This window comes from Plectropomus leopardus, chromosome 17 (genome assembly GCF_008729295.1).
Source record: "Plectropomus leopardus isolate mb chromosome 17, YSFRI_Pleo_2.0, whole genome shotgun sequence".
Classification (NCBI taxonomy): Eukaryota; Metazoa; Chordata; class Actinopteri; order Perciformes; family Serranidae; genus Plectropomus; species Plectropomus leopardus.
Genome location: NC_056479.1, coordinates 19,121,474 through 19,138,820, shown reverse-complemented (window position 1 = coordinate 19,138,820; position 17,347 = coordinate 19,121,474). Strand labels below are relative to the sequence as shown.

General features: G+C 39.5%; 1 protein-coding gene across 2 annotated transcripts in view; it reads right to left on the bottom strand.

Moving 5' to 3' along the window:
- The window catches only part of LOC121956446 (cytohesin-3), a 47,537-nt gene that overhangs the window by 17,810 nt on the left and 12,380 nt on the right, over window positions 1-17,347 (bottom strand). The window contains exons 1-7 of one of the 2 annotated variants that reach the window (XM_042504657.1): window positions 12,565-12,738; window positions 3,297-3,379; window positions 2,581-2,645; window positions 1,634-1,700; window positions 1,363-1,481; window positions 817-897; window positions 129-241 (exon numbers count right to left, since the gene is read on the bottom strand). In XM_042504657.1, the coding sequence (XP_042360591.1) occupies window positions 129-241; window positions 817-897; window positions 1,363-1,481; window positions 1,634-1,700; window positions 2,581-2,645; window positions 3,297-3,379; window positions 12,565-12,607 (571 nt within the window). In that variant the 5' untranslated portion in view covers window positions 12,608-12,738. Of the gene's footprint in view, window positions 1-128; window positions 242-816; window positions 898-1,362; window positions 1,482-1,633; window positions 1,701-2,580; window positions 2,646-3,296; window positions 3,380-12,564; window positions 12,739-17,347 lie in introns of those variants that run through there. The other variant, XM_042504656.1, reaches the window with a different exon arrangement.

The following is a 17,347-nucleotide window of genomic DNA, read 5'->3' as shown; positions in this document are numbered from 1 at the left end:
ACAGCCAGAAATATTGATCTGAGGCTGAGGTGGTCTGGCTGGCCCATATTATCTGTCCAGGACTGTCTGGCTGAGTCTGACTCATATGTCTGCTGCAGTGTGTGTGTGTGTTTGTGTGTGTGTGGTACCTGTGGACTGGAAGACGCCGGGATTGCATTGGCAGTACCTGGAGGCAAATGCCTCCATCATACGATCAATTTTCTGGGCTTCGCCAGGAAGTCTGAAGCTCCACAGAAACTGCCTACAACAGCGGAGAAAGAGAGAGAAAACTGAATGACAGATCATGAAATATTGAAGCAAATGTTTATCACAAGATATTCTCTAAGAAATACAAACCCTATTATACGTCTCAGCTGTTTTTTTTTTTTTTACATTATCATTAAGAAAGGAAAGACACTACGAAATACATGAAGACAGCCTCACTTGGAAGGCTTTTAGAGTTAGAAAAACGTTATAAACATGAATCGTGACAATCATCAAACCTGAGTAAACAAGAATTGCTTTTACTGACGCTCCTAAAGAAACTCTTAAACACTGTAATCAGAACAAAAAAACATGAAAAACATAAAATCCTCCCTCATAGTATTATAGACCACAATACAGTTTGTTTGATGTTTGATTAGTCTTTACTGCCGTAAAGTATGTACTATAACTCAAACTGGACATCCTGAATTGTATATCATCTTCTCACTGCACCTGTAGGAACACACACACACACACACACACACACACACACACACACACACACACACACACACACACACAAAAATAGACCCCATTTCTTAAACACAGTGCTGTTATTGGTTGTTAACTCACCTTAAGGCTTGTACGAGGTTGAGGTCTGCAAACTCATGAAGCTCCACAAACGCCTGGAGGACTTTAATGTTAAAATCATCCCTGGAGGAGAGGAGGGTCACATGTCACACATGTTTAAGTATTTACACTGTCAAACAGTAACAGGAAAAACAGACATTAGACTTTTAACGCAGGATTCATCTCTGAAATGTGTAAAAAAAAAAAAAAAAAAAAAGTGACAATTTCACGCATTTTGGGGGTCAAGGTAAAAAGTGAATGCAAAGCACCAGTTTCAGACAGAAAGCCACTGTATTTGCAGGCAGCATGAAATTGCTGTTGTTTTGACAGTTCTGTCCCCATTGATTTTCCTTCGATAAGAACCACATGTCCGCTCGGTTATTTTACTGGCACTGTCGCCTGTCGCTGCTCTGCTCCATAAATCCAGACCACCAATTTCCTGGGGCTTTATGCCCTTGTCTAAGTGCAGTGCAGTGCAGATCTGACAGAGAGATGGGGAGAGGAAAAAGAAAGGTGGAGTGAAAACAGAGGGAAAACCAGAGAGCTCACCGTTCCCCTAAGTAGTCCCCGATGACTGTTTTGTTAAGCCCCTCGCCTTTGTAGAGGAACTGTGCGATGTCCTCTGGGGTGTTCTGGAGAAGATCGTTCTCAAGAAGAAACTGGATCCCCTGTTTAAAAAAAAAAAAAGGAGTGCACAGTGATACCTTTTTGGTCTAATAAACCTGTTGGATGTTTTAAATTTTCGTTTAAATCATAAAAGTGCAGTTCAGTAACAGTGTTATTTATCCTGACAAACAATCAGTTTAAGGCAAGTTTTGACCTTTTTAGGGTCCATGTTGAACTTCTTCCTCCCCATGGCGATCTGTTTGTTTCTTTGCGTGGTTTTACTGCAATGAAAACACAGAAACATCCATCATGTGACAGTTAAGGGTGTGGTGTTGTCTCCAGGCTGCTGTGTTTGTACAGTAGGTCAGTTTGGGATGGGTTCGTCCAGGACACGGTGAAACTTTGTTTACGTTTATATAACTCGTGAGTGTACACGGGGTTTAACCTAAAACAACTGGAAATACACAAAGCAGAGCCGCATGTGACTATCACCTGTACTGTACTTGTGCATAAGCAGTTGTCCCCCTTCCTCAAAACACATTTTGCATGAGCCCTACAGGGAAATCTCCACCTTTGTGTATATTGCTCCCTCTGCTTCCTGTGTGACTAGAATAGCTTGAGCCCCGTTGCCAGCTGCACCTGAGACACACACACACACACACACACACACACACACACGGCCTCACTCCACCTCATCAACCAATCAAATTACAGCCTCTGAATACAGACTGTTTACTTAATGTTTAGTCGAGGGACTGTCCTGCTTCACTCCTCAAACAAATAGGGATTAACACACACAGACACACACACACGACGACAGGTGTGAGGCACACGGCTGAAGCGACAACATGACTGAAAGGCTCTACAGAGCAGAAAAAGTAAAAGAAAGAATTACCTCATCCTAAAACTATAAGTCAATGAATCGATACGTCACCTTGCAGAAAAATAAATTAAGTTGTGATTAATCATTAAGTTCAGCGAACATGCCAAACATTAATTGGTTGCAGCTCATTAAATATGAGGATGGGGTCATTTTTTCTTTCAAAACGTCAGATTGGTTGAAAAAAAAAGAAAATAATATGCAGAATAATCAACAATTAAAACAATCATTACTTGCAGCTTTGAAACAATTAATGAGTTAGGGAAAAAAAAGGAACTTACCTTTCACCCACACAGGTTAGCTGCTCGATCTCAGTCATTACCTCTGCAATCTCAAACTTCAGCCGCTGCAGAGAAGAAAATCAGAACACGACTCACTCACTATCTATTCCATATACTACAATTGGTTTTTAAAAAAAATGATTTTAACAAAAAAGACAAACAGCATGGATCACAGCATAATGCCAGGTTTTGTTATAGTTAGAGCTGGGCTACATGGTTAAAATGTAATATTATATAATATTAATAGGATTATCTTCAAGATGTAACTTTTATTTAAAAAAAGTTTTTGTTACATTTACAAAAACTGTCACTACATCCTGACAGTAATACATCATAAAGATAATCTCTTAAAAAAATCATGTTTACCCTCCTTGTGCTTCCAATGGCATTTGTGGAAACGTCAAGTTAGTTTTTTATTAAAGTTACCAACTTAAGCTTTAACAGGACATGTCTTTATTAGATGGTGCACAGTTGGAGGATGACAGGAACCGCTCAATTGCTGTACTATATATGGTCATTTTACAATATTGGTAACTCTACGCAAAATAAAATCACACATGAAACAAATCAACACTCAACGCACAAGTCATCTTACATGCCAGCGCTTTGCAATTTGCTTATTACTGTATATGTTTTGATCACATTGACGAGCCCTAATTACTAGATCTTTCTATTGTTGGAGGAAATGGAATCATCATCCCGGGATTGTTACTCACTTCAATATCATCAAGAAGCTCTTTTTTCCTGCGGCGTATGTTCGACAGCTCATCTCTTTCCTCCAAAGACAGGTCCTCAGGTACTGGAAAATACAGAGAGAAGGGAAAATGAAAGAGCATGTGTGAGTGACGGAGAGAGGGAGGGGCAGGGTTATGAGGATGGATTAAATTAATTCACTGTCCGACCAGCCAGTCAGAGTCACAGGGATTAAGCCTGCCACTGCATACCTGTTCAGTGAATCCAGCCCCAAATGACGTTACTCATCATGACCTAAATTAATACACTAACAGACAGGAGTTCATACACTCTCAGATATCTTTTTTAAAGGTGAACTTGGTACGTTTATTTATTTTTCTCTATTCACACTTTAAGTCTTTTTTCCATACATGTCTTGTCCCATGGCAGTTTGGATTACTCACTCATCCAGTTGCAAAATATTACAATTATAATACATTGCTGAATTCCTTTAGCAATTACTTAACACTTGGGAAAGTTTGAAGTACTTACATAGTATCTTTTAATACTTTGACTAGCGCCCAGTTTCTCTTTGAGAGACTAACGTTTCAACTGGAACAGATAATCACATTGTAGGGAGTGCAAAGTCTTTGGAATGTAGTAAGCATGAAAATGTGTAATATTATAGGTCAAATCTGCCCTACTCCTGCATGATGGTTCCTGCGTAATTTATAGGGTAGGAAAAAAAATGTCTCACAGGCTGACACACTGACAGAATGACATATGTCATCTAAAGGACATTGGTTACTTTCATGGTTGGACTTTTTTAAAATTCAGAGAAAAGTGCTGATCATATTGATCATATTAAGACAGAATAAATAAACAATAAAGTGGGGCTGCTTCTTGAAAGTCAAAGACTCAAATTATCAGTCGGAGACCCTCTGTCGACTGAGATTGCCTTAAATTCAGCCGTCATTTTTTTTCTGTGCAGTGTACTTTTGGGGACATTTTGGTAGCCAGATTTAGTGAGTGGTCTTGAATTTCATGTTAACACTTTGCAGTTGCGGACATGCAGACATGCACAGGTAGCGACACAGAGAGAGAGAGAGAGACCGTACAGTAAGGTGAGGAAGTGAGGGATTTACATCTGACAGCAAGTTATTAAGATACAGTCTCTGTTTTTTTTAGACTTTAAAAGTTTGTATGGAAAACAAAACAAATAATTCAGTATTCAGGGCAAATCAGTGGAGACTGGCATAATTCTGAGTCAGGTACAGCCCTACAATACAGTCAAACAGAACAGTTGAAAGACTGCATATAACAAGCTAGAAAAAAACTGTTTTTAAAAGGTATGTTATCCAGGCAAATGGCTTCTTCTGGTCTATATTTCGCAAATCAAGTTCCCACGTTTACACAGTGCCTCTTTATGGTATTGACAGTGTTATGTATGTAGAATAAATAGCAGGTGTTAGATGTAACTTCCCTTTTGGAAAGCATATCAGTTCCATAAATAACATCCCGGGTGTTTGACACATGCATACACACACACACACACACACACACACACATACACACACACACACACACACACAGCGACCACTGAGCATCTGGTGAGGCCTGCCCCCTCAAATATTGGCTTTCTGATAGTCAACTCTCGTCGGGCCGTCATTTGGGGGGTAATTATCACTGCAGAGAGAGAGAGAGCGCGAGGCACATCACGCAACATGCATGTTGTGCTGCATGAGCAAACACTGTATACACACGAGTACACAATATGCACGCCATGCATGTAGGATTCACAATTCACACACATTTTATTCTACACCATGGGTCCCCAAGAACCACCTCCTTATCTTTCATTTAACCGTGCCACGTCAACTTCTCCCCCCACAGACCCCTCGGAGGACCTCCCCCTCTCTCCTCCAATACATCAGAAAACAGCAATCCATTTGAGAATGAGCTGACAGGAAGTAGGTCATTTTCACATGGAGCTATACCAGATTGTGCTTCTCCTACGCTGTTTCTCACACACACACACACACACACACACATGCACACACTCCCCCTCTATCTTTCTCTTTGTCCGCCTCCACCCCAGTGCTTGAAGTGGGGGTGAGTGCAGATTCAAATCCCCCAACTGAATCATACCGCTAAGCAGCTTTGCATTTCAGACCCCCCCCTCCCCGTTGTTTCCCCTTTGACTGTAAATAATGGAGAAAGAAAAGTAAAGTTATTTCTTCTTCTCTTTATTTATCTGCTGCATCTCTCTCTCACACTCTTTAAATCCTCCCCTCTCCTCAGTCCTGTTCTGTAAGACAAAGTGACAGAGGCAGTGTGGACTATTAGGTTATTACGTTCTGAGGGCTTGGAGCTCATGTTATCACAGACGAGCAGCCAGTCAAGAGAGCAGAGATCCAGATGGCTCTGTGATCATTTCTCTCTGACACAATGATGCTCACATAGTATCGAACAACTTCTAGGCAGAGAGAGATAGAAACGGAGCCAATATACGAAACTTAAAAAGATGCTAATTGGGTATAAATACCATGTCTAAAAAACTATGCGCATTTAAATGATGATGACTTACTTTTAATTTGTTAAGATATAAAAAAAAGGTTATTGTTCTGGAAGTGTTGAGTGTAAATGCTCTTAATGGCAGTATAGACTACTGCTGCTGATTTAGTTCAATCCTGTATTTATTGTAAACTGTAAGACTGCAATTATATTAGCTTTTTGTAATTTTTGCCTCGTGGCCATAGAGGTTGTTGGGACTGTATCGGTGGATGATTTCGATGTCTGCAGAGGGCTTTGTTTTCCCCTTATTTTAATTTGCTTTTTATTCTTTTTTTTTTAATCTTTTCCTCCTAAATGTGGTCAGATTAAACAGAAAGCAAATTCTATAGGTGGCCCTTTTGCATACAAAGTAAGTAGAAAGATGCAATTAAACACCTATTTGTTGGGAGCTTTATGAATCGACATCTTCTGGACGGCTGATCGATTGATTGGTTGATTTGCTCTGGTCCGTCAGGAATTCTCATTGGTTGAAAATCGCTGGTATTAATTTAATAAGCCCCTGTGTCCACCAAAGTATTACTTTGTATTGTATTGTTACTGTCACTAAGCAATTGCGTGTGACATTTGGTCTTTGTGGTATTTATTGCTGTCATTCTTTTACTGTGATTGGATGGCTTGGTAAAAAAATGTGACAGTGACAAGCACAGCGTTTTACAATTAGACATTGAACATTTTTCAACTCGCATATTCAATCAGAAAAACTGATAAATAATCACCTACAATATTTAGTGTCAGATTTATCACTATCAATGTCTCCAAAAAGACACGGCAGTTCAAAGTTGAATTACAAAGCTTCTGAAAGGGATACCGTTGCACTGAAATCCTTGCTGGAGCAGCATGATGTCAGCTTAGCTTCTGGGCAAAGCGAAGTAAATCTCTCACAGCCAGCATTACAGAGATAATTAACATTAGTAACGTTATGTTCGTATACAACATCGTCGAGATACCGTCTTTAGTGTGTCACAGCTTTCTCATCAGTCCTGATAAATGCTTAGTGGTGAGACAGATATGCGCACGCAGCTCAGGTAGATAAGCTCCACATCAGCGATACAGTACACAGTTCATTCAAATAACATTACTAGGGAAAAGCGAGTACATCATAATCTGTGTCTGTATCTCTATTGGGAATGGGTGGGATTTAAACTGTAAGTGGGTGGGACTTAAACTGGAAATGGGCAGGACGTTAACAGAAGTCGTTGTTTTAGCCTGAAATTGATCTGGGTTGATCAGAGGTCATTATATTCATTATTCATTAGAAAACAATTTAAAGAACAATCTCAGAATTAAGCTTCAGATCATTTTTTATAACAAGGGTAAGAAATTGAATACAGATACCTAAATAAGGATTTTACTACATCACGAGTATGGATATTGATAGTATTTTATCAGATGATATATGTACTCATAAAAAGTATTCGTACCAGTTACGCGTTTACTCATCCCTCAACATTACATTAGACATTAAATTTGTTTTACACTTGCTCATTTGGACAACAGCATGAGGCATTCAACTTCCCCAAACACACAGTTTACTTGCCACTGGCAGGCTTTATTGTCAAGCCCTGTGAAAGCCCTTCGGTGGACACATAACAGCACCAGGTAGAGTGTACTCAGTGCACTGTGGCAGATTTAGTTGATCTAGGGAAAATGTGCAGCTATTTTGCCCCCATTGACCATTTACTTGATTAAGGAGTAGGTCAAATTTCAGTCCAAGATTTTGTCTTTGGTTGAATATAAGGCCCTAATCTACTTCATAAACGTCCAGAGTCAAGACAAAGAAAATGAATTTAAAAAAAAGAACCAGGAAATAAACCAACACCCAAATTTGCTTCACTTTTTGCATTTGTATTTTAAAAATATATATTTAATAAATCTTTTAATATATATAATAATAAAAAAAAAATTTTAAAAATCAATTCTTACCTAAAACAGTAGCTGACTAAACAGTTTCATTACAAGGTCCATTTGGTAACTGTTTATGGAGCTTTTCATCATTCTTCATCGTGTGTACCTCATTTTACACACTTTTTCTTGCAATACATCATCAAGTACTTGTGACTTTTAGGGAGACAAAACATCTTATAAGAAACTTATAAGAAATTTCTGTTGATTTTCGCTTGTCCGTGCAACGTGAGTTTGTAATAATGGACCCCAGTAAATAGTCTGTGGGGTCTTAAGTGGATAAAAAGAGAGAGAAGTTGTAAAGAAGCAACGTCTGCATGTGAAAGAAACAAAAGACACAAAAGGATGCTTTCAATGCCAAACAGCAAAGAAAGGGAGAGACTGAAAAGTGATGTACGAACAGATACCGGCACACCAGACATCTTCACACTCTCTGCCTCCGTTGCTCTCTCCTTGGCTTCAGTTAAACAGCCTCATAAAGCAGTAATTGTGGAGCAAAGAGACCCTGCAGGCAACCTACGTCTATAATGCGCAAAAAAACTCCTCCATCCCTCCTACTCTGGCTGAAAGAGCTCGCCTGGACCGGAGAATGGGACAGATTGTCTGACGAGACTGAATCTGTTTTGGGTAACAATTCCCCCGCTGTGCGTTTACCATAGCATCAGGAAAAGCAGAGTAATCGGATATCATTGTGGGGACAACTACTACTGTACAGCCGAGGCTGGACATCTGATGCATTATGCATGAAAGTCTAGGAATCTGTGAGTGTGTGTTTATATGTGTGTGAGTAGTTCTCTTGCAAAAAATCCATATTAGGTTATATACAAACGCTACATGCTTAACCCCAGGCACTGCCACATAGATTACCAATGCAACACTACTCAGCCTTTTCATATTATGACTTAGGGGGCTGCTGTTCCAGAAACAATCAATATATCATCATAATAGTTCAAACTTGCATGCTTAGCCTTTTCATACCCCCATCAGTCTTAAAGCATGCAAGGATGAGTAACTGCCACTGTGCTCAAGTTTTTTTTCCAAAAGACACAACGTCCATATGTTTTTAAAGGAAAGGTCACTGAGTTTGTAACTTCCTCTCTCCAATCTCACAATTACTTTGAGCTCTTGTCTCCTGATCAACCGTAACCAGTCGGGTCATCATCATCAATGTGCTGCTGAGGCAACAAAGACATGGTAGCATTTCAGGACTGTAGGCCTGTTGTTGGAGGATATATTGTCCAAGAAACAACTGTGATAAAGGATATTATTGTCATTTTGACCATTTGCTAATTTTTTGCCACTGGTGTACTGATAATATCATAGCTGAAAATGAAAAAAAAAGTAATTTACACCTGTTAATATGTACAACAAAGTATATATAAGAAATTATAGTACTTACCAACTACTAACAAAAAACAAGCTATGCCTCTTATGACAAATGGATAATGATTAAGGAGTTTAAAATTATAAACAATTTTTGACTTGTTGTCAGGGGTTGGCAAGCTCACGACTATCAGGACTATGCAACTTCCACTCCAAAAGTGCAGCTGCAGGCTACTGGTGAGCTATGCTGTATTGTCTTTTAAGTGTTGTTTTAATTTTGTTCGGGTTTGTGCAAGTAAGCATGAGTGGAAATAAAATAAAGGAGAATTGTGTAAATTGCTTTTAATGGCGGGGAGGACCCTGCTGTTTATTCGGGCATCATGTTGGCTAAAATGTTGGTGATCAAGGTCCGGTTCATATATTGTACAATAAGTCGATAACACAACAGGCCTGAAGGACTGTACGCCATTATCATCCAAGTGATACAAGATTGAATTTAGTAGTACACTAAGTATGTGTATGTCATGATGGTGACGTTCAATAGATTTTATAATGGTGGCAGAGTCCACCAGTCCTGCACTGGATTCAAATCGCCTTCACATGAACTAGCAATTTCAAGGAAATTGTGAATATTGTAAAGTTACTGCTTGTATTTCTATCTTGTTCATAGATGCTTCCCTGTTTAGCAATCACTGCATCAGAGCTGTATCTGTCACTGCTAATGCAAACTGAACATTTTCTTCTGATACTTCTTCATACTACAAGCCTTCAACAGGTGAACTACAGAGTGGCTTTTATCATGACAGGAAATATTATGTGTTTTGTCACTAAGGGTAGTGCTGATGCATCTACAAATTGAGAGAAGGTCATATTTGGTAGTTCTTGTCAGGGTAAAAAAATGCAGGGAGTAATGAAACAAGAAGGAACAATTCCAATGAGCTGTTAGCAATCAGAAAACCAGCAAATGTTCAAGTTGTAATCAAGATATACAACTCTTTTTCCTGTGCAGCATGAAATCTGAGTGTAGTAACTCACAGTATGGTGGAAAAAAATGCAAATGTTTAATTTTATTCCTTCAAAACAATGCAACTTGAGAGATTACAGTTTGTTTGGCTGCCCTGTAAAAGAAACACAGTTGTTGATCCTGACTGACATCTAAGTCTAATCTTAAGTATTTTAATAATAAAATGCAGTAAGTGAAACATTTTCACAAAGTAGGAAAACTTGATCAAATCACTCCTCGTCTTACAGTAGGCCTAAGTCATTGTCAGTTTAGGTTACAGATGGTATATCATTAGTGGTGAGATCTCATGACTCCATTCTAACTGAAACTCGCCCTGCTCTAGACAGTCATAGGGTCACAGAAAGGAAATAAGATCACATGCAAATTATTCACGTCACTGATAACAGAGTCTTTTTCTGTTTAAGCTCAATGGCATTCTTTGTTGGAGTCACTGATCACTGTCTCGACAACTGTATACTAAACTATAAATGCTTGTCTTTAGCATAGCGTCAGCAGATGTGCTGACCCATATGTTAGAGCTGCTGCCCAGTTTGTGGATGAACCATTAGACCCCAATCAACTGAAAACTACTCAGGCTCTTGAATAATGCATCACTGCCCTGCTCCAGTCCACAGTCCAGACAGCAAGACCTTTGTTTTTACCGTCAAGTGCTTCTGTAGATATTGGAGGGATTGTGATTTGATTCACGTGACCAACAGGCCTTTATTGGCAGATTGCAGAGTCAAATGACTAAACGCCTTTGACGACTAAAGACAGTCAAGCCTTTCCAATAACTTTGGTGTCAAGGTCACTTGAGAGAATGGTTTTGCATACTGATACCTCTGTTGTATCAGGTTATATTTGCTGCAGAATCGCCAACTTGGAAAGTCATGACACTACGTCAATGTGGGTGCTCAGGTTTTATTAGAACTATCAAGCTTTTCCTTTTTTCCGTCATACATATGTGTATATGTGTGTGTGTGTGTGTGTGTGTGTGTGTGTGTGTATGAGCGAGCAAATACCTCAGGCTTCAGATCATTGTGAATACTCTGTTTCCAGCATTTTTTTTTACTTTGGCTACAAGCTGGCATCAGCTTGGGACTTATTTCTTCATAGCCTACGCTGCTACATGTGGCTACACAACATGTCCAGTTGTGAGGAGTTTGGTTTAAAAGCTTTTATTGGTGATAAAAGCTCTACTTCTTTACAGTCATCCCCCCACTGCAATGATGGTGCAGAGACGCAGCGAGTGAGAGCGTGGATATGGAAGACCCAGAAATGCTGAACAATCAGAGCAGACTGGGCTTTTTCAGGAGGCCAGCTTAAAGAGACAGTCGCTGGGTCAAGATCTAGCACACCTGGCAGAGTGTGAACCCAATATTAGGCTGAGTCCTTTGCAGCAGCCCAGGTTCGATTCCAACCTGTGGCCCTTTGCTGCGTGTCATCCCCCTTCTCTCTCCCACCCTTTTCTATCAGTTTTCAGCTAGATTAAAAAAATAAATAAATAAATAAAAGAGAGATACAGGTGCTAAAATGGAGCATATCATACAAAGGGTGAATACAAAGACTGTAGAAGAAATATTAAGTGTTTTTTAAACATTAAAGCATGTAAACATGTTCTAATAAAAACCCAGAATACAAGTATAAACCTTAAATTGAGCAAAATAAATGCTGTTTAAAGTAAAGAACCCCCCATATGACAGTTCTAATAAAGTTTCACTGCCAATTCTCATAGATCTTGACAGATAACACATAGGCAGCTTTGCTTTGTGCAATTCTACTTTGAAGGGAAAGCAAAGAGGAAAAAAAAAGAATATGAAATAGACTTACAGATGGATGTAAAATATGGCCCATTTTGCAGCTGTGTTTGTTTTATTCATATTTCAGGCTACAGCAGCCACAACAAAAGACTCTAATCTGTCCAATAAACTGATCATTAATAGTTCAAGCATTTAGGATCTGTAATTAATGAGCTAACACTTGCAACCAGCAGTGTAGTAAATATATATAGCAGTGAAACTCACTTTGCTCAAATCCTGGCTAAAAACATCACTCATCAGTACCTGCATTGTCCTTTTGAGAGGGACAAACAGAGCAAGTGAAACATTTCCTGATTTTTGTCAGGCTTGATGTGTAACAATGGAGGGGATGTCTGCCGTGATTAGGACCTCTGGGCTGGTCTTCCCGTAACAATAGCAACCCTGTAAACATGAGGAGGGCAGAGGGCCGTTCCCACCGCAGGCTAATTAGAGAGCACTTACACAAGCTGGCAACACTAGATTGTGGCATGGTTGCTGCAAATACACAGCTGAGTTATAAGTGATGTAAGAAAGTGTGTCAGAGTTGGTAAAACTGATGAACAAAACTCCAAACCAGTTCACATCAAGTGTATAAACTGTCCATGTAACACTTTCCTGCAGGTGTAAATAAGACGCCTATATCTGATTCAACCACTTTCCCATCATAGCTTTCCCATCATAGCTTTTTTATTTACTGAATAAAATACATACCACATTGCCTTTTTCTCTCTCCAGTTCCCATGATGGTTGACATGCCATCAGCAGGGGTGTCTGTGTTCTTATGATGGTCAGTGTTGCTGTGAGAGCTTTTAGCAGCCTGTTTCCCGCTCGTGTACTTGTTAGGTTGTGGCTGGTAGGTGTGCAGTAATTGTTTTTCCCCCCTCGGCGTTACTCCTACTCACAGCTCTCAAACATGCAGAGACACAGAGTAACACAAAGCACTAACACACACACTTTGACAGTTCCTGCCTCTTGACAGATGACAGTAGCGGTATGGAAATAGCCCACATTCCTCCTACTGCAACCGCCCAGTCTGGTTCAACCAGCTCTCTGTACAACTCCAGTCTCATCCCTTCTTTTGTATTCATTCCTCTGCATTTTTTTGCTCTCTTCTTTTGTTTCTTATCAGACACAGAGCTCCATCAGCTCTTTTTCACATTTCACCTGGAGAACGATCAGAGTTGATCGTTCTCCAGGATCATCCCTCAAACTACCAAAAGGCTCATCTTTGCATCATAAAGGCTTCTGGATAGTTATTGTGCTGATGATGGAGTTTTGGCTGGCATTTTATATCATATCAGCACTCATTTTAAATACAATCTACTCACATAAAGAGTATCAGCTACAACTTTTATGAGAGTGGAGTAGCAGCCACTCCAGTCCATAGTGCTTACTGTCCACTTTACTGAGTCACTTTCATACTGTTGCAAACATTATATTTGTAACTGCTCCCTTTTCATAAGTAGTGACTCAGGAATTTTAATACAGTGTATCAAACAGTAAAGTTAGAGATATAAATACCTATTTGCTGCACTTTTCTGCTCCAACAACAGAGGAACACAAATCTCATCTATTATGGTCACAATCTTCCCAGAAGTTTTTCCTTCACATCAATAAAGACAGACAACACTGGGCTGGTTTTCCACTAGCCTCATGATGCTGGCTTTGATAATATTGAATTCACATGCATACAAATTATGATTTATGTCTTTGTTTTGTCAGTAAAGCCAGTGTCTGAAGTGGAAATTCATGACCGGCCAAACCAAGCAACAGTAGGTTTCAGTTCACTGCCAAATGAAGATCTTTGAGGTTGTTAAAGATGACTACCTCACCTGCTATTTCACTTTGAAGGAGGTCAGCTGAGGTCTTGTGCTTCACTATTTTGGTATTAACTAGACAAATGCATAGCCCTAAAAGCTGTGCCCACCAAGACAAACCCACTACACTACAGTTAAGGAGTGTCCCAGGGATGACATTTTTCTGTGGGTCCATGTTAAAATAAGCATCGGTAAAATGCAATTGTCAAAAGTAAAAACGTAACATTAGTTACAAAGTTTCACCATCATCTGCAGAGATAGAGCAACAACAGCTTCCCACGTCTCTACAAGAGAGACTAAAGCTGCTAAGTCTTTCAGCCTTGTAAACACATCTGATGTGAAAACCACACTGTTGTCCTTGGGTGCAACACTTGTTGTATAATATCTGATATAAGACACCTAGAGTGCATGAAACAGCAATATCATGTTGTTGATGAATGTTTGTCATGTTTTTATTGGAGTAGTACATGTGATATGTGAGTTTTTGTCACATAGTATCACAGAAAAGCCTCTAAAGAAAAAGGTCTCACTCCAATGTTTGTCAGCCTTAAAGGGACAGTTCACCCCAAAATTAAAAAAAAATAAAAGCATTGTTTTCCTCTTACCTGTAGTGCTGTTTATCAGTCAAGTTCTGGCAGGATTGACTGTGGTGCTGTCTGCCTTCTCTTGAATATAATACAACTAGAAGGCACTCAGCTTGTGGTGCTCAAAGCACAAGAAAAAGGCATTTAAAAAACTCAACAGCATTGTCTCTTTCCAAAAATCATGACCCGGTTACTCAAAATAATCCATAGACCTTGTTGTGAGCAGATCCATGTAGGAACTATTTTCTTTTCACCAAATTACACCTGCCAACCACTGCACAGAAGGAAGTGTGCATCTCCCCATAAATGTAAGATGGAAAGGTAAGAGGCGAAATGTGTATTTCGCATTTTGTGGTGAACTGTTCCTTTTTAAAAATTACTAAATATTTTCAAAGCCTGCAGCAGTCACTTGTTGTCAGCTCTCATCCTCCACAATGTTGCCTTTATGAAAATTAGATTACAACAAAAAAATCAGAGGTTACATCAAACACAACACAGCCGTTTGATTCTTCAAAGCCTCAAACACCCTATAACACAATCCCTTGAAGTAAGACAGTCTCTTCACAGACACCACTAGTCTCAGTCACTTATTCATGAACAAGTACTGCTTGCCAAATTTCACTCTGAAAGAAACACTTCCTCTCCCCTTTGGATTTAAAAAGCAGCTTCTGATTGGTTTATTTTTGGGCCATCATATGTCACAATCCTCAGACAAATTAGTTGAGTGGTTTTGACAGCAGGGTCCCTTTTTTCTTTATCTTTGCTTAATCACAGTTTAACTGTGAGTCTTTCATTATGATTGTTATCTAACCTCACATGTCATTTCCTTAACACCAAAGTACTGGATTCTTCTTATTAAAGGCATTCTTTAGGGCATAGTTTTGCATGTTTTGCAAATGATAAACGATCAGCCCATATATCTGTCAGCCATCCGTCGACTGCAGAAACTGAGACCTTTTCTTATCTTATCACACAATCTACATCCTGCTCAGTCTTTTGCTTTTTTTCCCCCTAAAGCGAGAGCAAAGAAATTTTGAAAAGACGATGGTGATCTTGACAGCTTGCCATTTCACCAATACATAGTCTTGACAGCAGTAGTAAAGGTATGTTTGGGATTATTGCTGCTTTGTTTCATCTCTTGATCTTGTACATAATGCTCTTTATAACCTCAAACTCTGTCTAGACAAGACCTTTCTTAATTGACAAAGGATTCAGCTGTTGCTCAATACTACACCTACTGAGGACACTTGCATGCCGAACTGAGGCCTGAGAAATGTTCTGTCAGATCTGCTTTGCTGTCATCTTGTGATGACAGCAAAGCTCCCTATTTCCTTAATAATATCAGCACTCCACACAAAGTCACCTTTCCCTACCAGCATGTACAACTGATCACAGGATAACCAGATCACTCACCCTAGAGTTACCAAAATATAATCCAACAATAAAATATATATTATTTTGACATGGGCTACACTGCAAAATGTGTACTTTACTTTTACTTATAACAGAGTACTTCTACACTGTGGTATTGCCACTTTTACTTAAAGGTCCCATCTTATGCAAATTTTTACATCCATACAGGGTTTCTACTAGAACATGATTACATGCTTAAATATGCAAAAACTCTTTACCTTTCTCACAGTGTCAGCCTAAATATACTGGTAATCTTTCACTGTCTAAAATGTTTCATTTTAGTGCCTGTAGCTATTGAAAAGCTTGGTCTGCTCTAATTGGTCAGTGTTTCCAGATCTTGCGCATTTGCGCTCTTGGTGTCCCTGTACTGACACTGCAGCCAGGAAACGGCTGTAATGGCAGTTTCTACATTTATATAGTGTAGCTATAACGTCACAACAAGCCTAATGGCTTGTTTAAAGGCAAAGGTTTCTGTGTGCTTTTTTCTGTGGATTGGGAGTTTCAATAACTTGACCATAAATGCGGAACCCCAGGGATGAGTCCGAAAACCCGGAAATTCATTAGCATTTCAACACCTCAATTTCCCTTAAGAGACTTTCATGCTTTATTCTACAATATAAAATACATCAGTAAATACCCCATTCATTAACTTGGTGTTAAATGGGACCACAGAACGTCGATCGAACGAAAATCCCATAGGCTTTTTAACAAGAGAGTCAGGGCGATGGTAACTCTGCATCAGCTTACAGAAAAAGTGTCAAGTTTCAAAAAGACATGGACATCTGACATTTTTAAGTATGTGACCTTTAAGTAAAGGTTCTGAGTTCTTCTTGTTGTTAGCCTCTAATTTAGAAAATACATCAGGTTTTGTGTAAATGAGGCTACTCAAAAGTGAGGTTGTATACTCTGTAAAAATGTATGAGTCCTCCAGAAACTCTTAGCAGGAACTCTGTAAGGACCTCCACAACAGGAAATAACCGAGTGTCTCACCGGCCTACAGTCTGGTATGGAGGCCCTGAGCAGACAAACAGAACTTGCAGACAGAGAAAGAAAGAAGACATTGGAGGCAGTAACACAGGCTATTTATAATGGGTTCAAGTCTTAAATCTGGAAAATAGAAGTGCAAAGATACACGATACACAGAGAGAAAGAGAGAGAGATGAAGAGACGATCCAGCTGCCAAACAGGATCCACTTCTGCTTTTGTTATTCCAAGACAGCAGGAAGGATCGGAGGCGGATGAAGAGGAGGAGAGAGAGTTCATAACAGAGTCAAAACCTGGACCAGGATTTCTTTGTTGCGCAAAATATGTGGGCGGTTCAGGTCAGATCATCACTCTTTCCCAGGTTTCGTGTAAAGGGGTTTTCCAGATCACGGGCCTCCGCACACATGAGTGGTTTTCTTTAGCCTCTTATCTGAAAACTCACCAGTTGAGCATTGATTAGAAGTAAACATCAGCTCTGATTCTTGCATCATCTTTTGTTTTTTCTTCAGAAGTAGATGAAAAAAACATCAGGGATGACCTTGCTGGTGCAGCTTGTGTATTAATAGTCAAATTAATTCAACCCTGTTTCCAAAAAAAAATAAATACTGTGGCAAAATAGTGCTCAGGGTTGATGATGGGGTACAAAGAACAGGTTTTAGGCACCAGACGTCAGGCTTCACGTGCTGCATCCCAAAA